Here is a 7,426-nt window from a genome sequence, read left to right on the forward strand (position 1 = left end):
GCCAGAAATCCCTGTCCCCCTCCCCCAGTCCACCCAGGTCACTGCCCAGGACCAACCCACACCCTCCCTGGGATGGCTCAGCCTCACCTGCAGCAATTTCCCCAACAGCCTCCGTTGTGAGCCTCGAACAGGGGTTGAAATCTTGGGCACAGAAGCCCAGAGAGCCCAGCTTGAGCCCAGGCTCAGCGGCAGAGTCAGGACAAACACAGTGGCCCTGAGCCGCCTCCTCTTTCTCTCCCGGGTGTCCTGCCCTGCAAGAGACACCAAACAGACATATCACTGGCCCATGTGTTCACCTAGCTTGTCATGGTTCTGCTCTGTGTGGCCAGGGAATGGGGCCTGTCCTTGAGAGTCCTAATCTAGGAGAAGCTCTAGTGTCAGCACACAGGCTTTTGATAGCAGATAAAGTCCTCTCAGCCCAGGAAGACAAACAGAGCCAACTGTGGGTAGATGGGGAGGCAAAGCCTCTGGAAGAAGAGAATAACTCAAGGGCTTGCAGAGGGCAGGGAAGCTACAGCACAACCATCTGGGCCCAGGGGTAGGGTTAGCACCAGCTCTTTGCAGACAGGTGTCTTTCCAGTTCTAGGCCTCAGGAGCCACATGGGCCAGTGATATGTCTGTGTCACACCACCTCTCCTGTGAGCAGGACAAACAGCAGTGAGCAGTAGTTTTTCATGTTGCCTTGGGTGCTAGTGGCTCATGCCTATAATCCTAGCTATTCAGTAGGCTGAGATCTGAGGATCCCAGTTTGAAGCCCCCCTTACCACCCCCCTACCCCTCTCCACCCCCAGCTGGGGCAGAAAAGTCCAAGGGACTCTTACCTCCAATAAACAGTAAAAAGCTGAAAGTAGACGTGTGGCTTAAGTGGTAGAGTATCAGCCTTGACTGAAAAAACTAAGCAAGAGCATGAGGCCATGAGTTCAAGCTCCAGTAAAACACACACACACACACACACACACACACACACACACACACACACACACACACTTTTTTTTTTTGTGCAGATCTAGGACCATTTTCTAGGAGCGCCCACTGACAACATGTTACAGTACCATTGACACAAGCATTCCCCCTTTTGGACAAGGGTCCAAGCACACTTGTTTTCAGGGGCCTCCAGTCCCACATACTCAGAGCTCCTCACCCCTCCTGTCACTTCCTGCTCCTGTTCTGTTATGGATGGTCCACACCTGTGGATGGCATCCTTGCTTGGCCACTCAGATTTGCATGCTGAGATCTCTCCACTCATCTCCAGATCATGTACCATTGCTCCTCTGGCATGAGCCTGTGCTATTCTGCTCATCTGGAATGCCTGCTCTGCACCCAGACCCAGTACTTTCCTGATATCTGAAGTCCATGGCTTCAGACCACGCATGCCCAAAGCTCTAGTAACTATTTAGGGTCTTGACTTTCTCATGTGGCTGGAGTTGGGGTCTTTTATCAGTTTGCCTGTGCCTGGAAGGGACCCAGCTCAGGGTGTGACAAGAGCTGACACTTAGCACCCCGACGAATGCATGGATAAATGAGAACAGGAATGGATGGCCACATACTCACCCGAGTTAGATTTGGATCTGCAGACTGGGAAGAGAATGAACAGAAAGCTCACCAAGTCAACAGCTGCCAGGTAGGCACCAGTGAAAACCTGGGAACAAATAGAAATAGAGTTTTGACATTCAAGCATCGTTTTCTAGAACCTCAGCACCTCACCTTCAGGATCCCCTCTGCCACATGAGCAACACTGGTTTAGTACTGCCATCTGTAAGCCACACCTCCCACCTGCCCCCTGCCCTGAGAAAGGTCTCTTTGAAGAGGGGATGGAATGCCCAAATGGCTCATCCCATTTGCAAAGATGCCTGTCAGAATAGATGGAGGCAGGAATCCAGCCCTTTGCTTCTTATTTCACATTCTTTCTACTGCATGGGTAGTCTTCGCTGTGTAAATATGGCTCAGCCACTGAATCTGGGCCTCAGTTTCCTCATCTGTAAAACAGGTCTACAATGGGTCTTTAGTGTCAAGGATGTAGGCAGGTATTCAATAAACACTACCTATTACTTTTGGACTTGAGTGTATTCTCGTTCTATCTCATCAGGTACCAAGAAATGGGATGCCCTCCTCCTGTTTGGGTGTTTTGAGGCAGAGTTTTGCTATGTAGCCTGGGCTGGCTTTAAGCAGAGATCTTCAGACCTCAGCCTCCTGAGAGGTCTTATTATTGAAGGTGACTTTGAATACGCTTTACAGAAAGTGAACAATGAGTCGTGTGGTATAGGGAGCAAGAATATTGGGGAGAGGGGAACAGAAATGACAGAACAGACACTCTGAGGGTAAACTATGCCTTACATAATGATGAAACAAGAGAAGCCACTGTAGCTGCAGCAGAGAAAGGACAGTCACACCCATGTTGGACTGGGCCCAAGGGTCACACAAACCTGGATCGTGAGCTGTCTGGCCAGAATCGCCCCGATGGTATCACACAGACTACTCAGGAGACAGCATGCAGAACACAGTGCTGACTGGCTTTGTCCAGATTTCTTTGCACATCTCAGGTAAAGAAGCCTGGGTGATAGAGGCATGGATATAACACAGAAGCTGTGAATCTGGGGACACACCAAAACAGATACCTTTAAAAAGGCACTGTGGCTTTGTGTTCCAAGGAAGCACTTTCTTCCCCAAGCCTGGAGCAGGTGTCTCCCAGCTTATTTTATAGATAGAGAAGAAATGATCAGAAGAATCCCAAGCCACTGGCCTAGAAGCCCCTGGCAGAGGCCAGAATCATGCATGTGGAAGCAGCAGCATCCTCTACTGATGACTGACTCTCCCCAAATCAATCAGTGCAATGACTGACCTCTCTATTTGACTCACTAGTCATCAGGCTTGGTTGTCTAAAAGACAATCATGAGGGTTCCAACAGTAGCACTTCAGCCAATGGCAGAGCCAGCAGCCAACGTTAAAAAGGTCAATTGTGCCAGGCTCATACCTGTAATGTTATTTCTTGGGAGGAGGAGATTGGTAAGATTGAGACTGGGGGCCAGTCTAGGCCCCCATCTCAACAATAACACGTGGCATGCATCTGTCATCTCAGCTACATGGGAGGATGTAGGTAGAAGGATCTCAGTGTCAACCCCAGGCAAAACTGTCAGTACCATTTCCTTATAATTTTTTAAAATTATCTTTAAGTAGTTGTACAAAGGAGTTTCAACTCATCATGTCAGTTTTGGAGTACAATGCATCTTGATCAATGTCACCCCTTCCATCATTCTTCCCCATCTCTCCTAAGCCCACTTGTACCCTCAAGTGGCTCCATTTTCACATATGTTCATTGAATGTAATGATTGTAACTACCCACTCAGTACCAGCATTTGAACACAGGTCCCTGCACTCAGCTTGCTTGCTCTGATAGCATTCTACCACGTAAACCACACTTGCAGCTCAGATTTTTGCTGGTTAATTGGAGATGAAGACTCACAGACCTTTCTGCCTAGGCTGGCTTCAAACCATGGTCCTCTGATCTTACACTCCTGACCTTATACTCTTATACACAGCGCCTTGCTGAGTTTCTCACAGCTCCTTGCTGTGTTTCTTCAGAAACACTGAGGCAGGACAGCAGTTGCGGTTTCATTTCCATTAACCAGAAGGTGGTACTCACTCCATATCATTAGATTCTCAATGTCACCCCTTGGGAAAAGGTTTGGTAATAGAAGGCTGTTGGGTTCCTAAGCATTTTCTGACCTGCTCAGTCTAGGCCTTCAAAGCTCACAGTGGGATCATTAACCATTAATCAAAGTTCTGGGCTCCTAAAACCAATCCAAAACCAAAAGAATGACAACTTTAACTTAGAGACCATCAGACTTAGACCCAAATAAGCAATACTTTATGTCAGCCCTCCCATATGGGCAAGGAGAAAACTGAGTCTTAGACTGGTAAGGTGAGTTGAAAGCAGGTCTTCTGGCTTCACACTGAAGGCTTTGTTCTGGGCCTTCGTGCTCTCAATAAACTTCCCAGATCTCAGAGGACAGAGATCCTGGCTTACCTTAGCCCACCCAGGTAGCCACCGCTTGGAAGAGTGATAGATGGATATTCAGGCAGTCCAGCAGAGGCTCTGCTCTTAGACCAGCCAGCCTGGCACCCTTAGGAGTCCCCTGACCTCTCCATGTTTTGGTTTCCAGGTGGCTGACATACCTATCAGACTGTGGTTGAAAAACAGAGGTGATAATGTGCACAGTGGGGGCTGGGAAGGTGGCTCAGTGATAGAGCGCTTGCCTTGCATGCATGAGGCCCTGGGTTCGATTTCTCAGCACCACATAAGCAGAAAAAGCCAGAAGTGGCACTGTGGCTCAAGTGGTAGAGCACTAGTCTTGAGCTGAAGAGCTGAGGGACAGCGCCCAGGCCCAGAGTTCAGGTCCCACGACCACAAAAACAAAAAAACAAATGTGCACAGTGCTCTTTTAGTTTCCAACTTCTGACCTGGAGAGCTTTCAGCCCTGAAGTTCTGCCCCTGCATAACAGGGCCTAGAGTTTCCTTCTGGCCATGTCACTTCGGGAGTTTATTTAACCTCTCAATAACTGGAGGCTCCTTCCCTATACATGTGAAGACCTCACAGGCCTGTGGCAGGGATCTGGGTAAGTGAATAAATACACTACTTGTCCGAAGTATCATTTTAATGTATTCCAGTTCCTGGGTATTAGTGCTGCAGACTGCACTATGTCAAATCTGAGGGGAATAGTCAATGTGTAAGAAGAGGGGAATCGTACTGTCTCCCCTGCCTGGGAATACCTTGGTGGCACCATCTTGGGCATTGCCGCTGAATTTCTGTTCCTGGGAAAGGATTGCCCAAAACCTGGAGGCTTCACTCTTGGAACCCAGGTTACAGAGACCAGGGTTTTGGCCACCAGAGTCCCAGCTAGGAGGTCTTTGGGTAAATCGAGGCCAGAAGAATGGAAAGACTTGACGTCTTCAAGGGTAGGGGGCAGAGCTAGAGCCATGGTTATGTTCAATGGGCACTTACTTTGGCAATATGCCTCCTGTAACACTCCCCTCCCTCTTACGAAATATTATCCTCATTCAAGCGAGGAGCAAAGGCTAATCACTTGCCCAGCTCACGCCACCAGCCAATAGAGCAGGGCTGACAACAGAGCCCAGTCCCGGCCTCATTCACTGCACCACCCAGCCTGGCGCTGCTGGCTCCGGGCCCGGCTCTCCCGTGCGTGGAATCCGGAAAGACGGATCCGACTTCGGTCTACAGAGAAACGCTAGATTTAACGCGAGGCTTGCGCACCGCAGGGCTCCTCTATGTCCTCCTCTCGTTTCCTCCTGGGCCAGCCCCTGCCCGACCTGTCCCCCGTCCCTCCCGCCCCGCGCCCCCCGCCCCGCGCCCCTCGCCCCCCGCCCCGCGCCCCGCGCCCCGCGCCCCGGGTCCATTACAGCGCATGGGCGGCGATCCAGCAGCAGGAGGCGCAGATCCACAGGCCGAAGGAGATGCAGACCCGGTGGCGGGCGAAGCAGCGATCCAGGTAGTCCCAGTCCCCGAGCGCGGGGCCAGGCGCGGGGCTGGGCGCCTCCTCCATGGCACCGCTCGGCGCGCCCAGCCCGGCGCGAGCCGGGGCCTCCCGCACGGCGCCCCTGGTCCGGGCACAGCGCCCCGGGTCTCCACCGCAGGGGTGGCGCGCCCCCTCCGCTTCCCAGGCTCTGGGGGCGGCGGCGATCCTCGGGAAAAGTTTCCGGGACCGCACGGCTCCCCACCCTCACGCTATTGTCGGGGGTCGGTGGGGCGCAGGCCGCCCCCCAGCGGCGGAGCCCGGAGCCGCCGGCGCACAAAGGCTGCGCCCCCGCCCCGCGGCCCGCGGGGCCGATGCGGCGCGGGGGAGTCCGCGAGACCCTTGGCGGTCCCTGGGAGCGGGCAGCCGCCGGGCTCCCCCGAGGACACGCGCCTCGCCGGTCCCTGTAAGGAAGGCACGGTGTCCCGGCACCAAAGTCACCACACTTCCAGAGCCAGACAGCGCGCACACCGGCGCGGCCGAGGGCTGGGGCGTTGGGCGCCCAGGGGTGCGCGGTGCACAACGAGAATGAGAGACCAGGAAAGGGCGCGGAGGGGCCGGGGAGCGGGTCGTCCTTCTCGCTCTGTTCTGAAGCTGCTACCCGGAGGGACGTCATCCCCGCCCAGGAGCGGGTTTTGGAACGCACCCACTCCCAGCCAGCCACATTGCCACCAATTCAGCACACAAAGCCGGTGTTCTCAAAAACTGTTACCATATATTTAAATTTTTCCGTATTGAATTAAGTGTGCTTAAAATAGGGCATGGATATCATTTTGCTTTAACAAATCTATTATCTGTCTGTCTGTCTGTCTGTCTGTCTGTCTGGCTGGCTGGCTGGCTGTCTATCAGCTTCATGGTCTGAGGAAATAGCTGTTGGGTAGAGCACTTGGCCAGTAAGCAGGAGGCCCAGGACTCGACCCTCAGCATCACAAATTAATAAATAAACATTAAAAACCTGAGATACCATAAACATTTCCTGTTTAAAGTGATATTCAGTGAATACTTTCATCATTCCCCCCCCCCCCCCAGCCCCCAGGCATTAGTAGTTACACTCTATTTGTCCTCCACTCTCCCAGCCCTGGAAATCATGAATTTAACCTTCTGCTTCCATGACCGATTCTGTATCCAGCAGGCGAACGATCTGTGACTGCTTCTTGCACTTAACATATTGCTTCTAAGATTTACCAAGCTTGCATCTTTCTCCTGTTATTTTTTTCTTTCCCTCCCTCCCTTTCTTTCTTTCTTTCTCTTTCTTTTTTTCTTTTTTTCTCTTTCTTTCTTTCTTTCTTTCTTTCTTTCTTTCTTTCTTTCTTTCTTTCTTTCTTTCTTTCTTTCTTCCTTTCTTTCTTTCTTTCTTTCCCTCCTTCCCCCTCTCTCTTTCTTGCTTTCTCTCTCCCCCAGCCCCCTCTTTGTTAGCTCTTGGACTTTTGAATTTGGCTTTGAACTTGCTAGGAAGGCACTCTACCACTTGCCATTCTCCAATTCTACTCCATTCTCTTTTATGACTGAATAATAATGTTTACTTATTTTTGCAAGGATTGAATTCAAGGCCTGAGATTGACCTCAGAGCCTGCAATTACAAGGCTAGTACTGTTACTTAAGCAACACTTCCAGTCCCAGAAATGTTTTATAACAAAAATCACATTTTGGGGGGCTGGGAAGGTGGCTCAGTGGTAGAGAGCTTGCCTTGCATGCCTGAGGCCCTGGGTTCGATTCCTTAGCACCACATAAGCAAAAAGAAAAAAGCCGGAAGTGGTGCTGCGGCTCAAGTGGTAGAGCGCTAGCCTTGAGCTGAAGAGCTGAGGGAAAGCGCCCAGGCCGAGTTCAGGCCCCACGACTGGAACCCCCCCCAAAAAAATCAAATCACATTTTGCTTATCCTTTTTTTCTGTAGTTTG

The 7,426-nt window shown here is 51.5% G+C and overlaps 1 protein-coding gene across 5 annotated transcripts in view; it reads right to left on the bottom strand.

Moving 5' to 3' along the window:
• Positions 1-5,726, bottom strand: part of Tmem44 (transmembrane protein 44) — a 42,834-nt gene extending 37,108 nt beyond the window's left edge. For all 5 annotated transcript variants that reach the window (XM_070029870.1, XM_070029869.1, XM_070029872.1 and 2 more), the window contains exons 1-4: positions 5,417-5,726; positions 2,424-2,550; positions 1,552-1,639; positions 88-251 (exon numbers count right to left, since the gene is read on the bottom strand). In XM_070029870.1, the coding sequence (XP_069885971.1) occupies positions 88-251; positions 1,552-1,639; positions 2,424-2,550; positions 5,417-5,559 (522 nt within the window). In that variant the 5' untranslated portion in view covers positions 5,560-5,726. The remainder of the gene's footprint in view (positions 1-87; positions 252-1,551; positions 1,640-2,423; positions 2,551-5,416) is intronic.
• Between the last annotated feature and the right edge of the window lie 1,700 nt (positions 5,727-7,426).

This window comes from Dipodomys merriami, unplaced genomic scaffold, assembly GCF_024711535.1.
Source record: "Dipodomys merriami isolate MVZ:Mamm:240054 unplaced genomic scaffold, mDipMer1.0.p SCAF_2, whole genome shotgun sequence".
Taxonomy (NCBI): Eukaryota; Metazoa; Chordata; class Mammalia; order Rodentia; family Heteromyidae; genus Dipodomys; species Dipodomys merriami.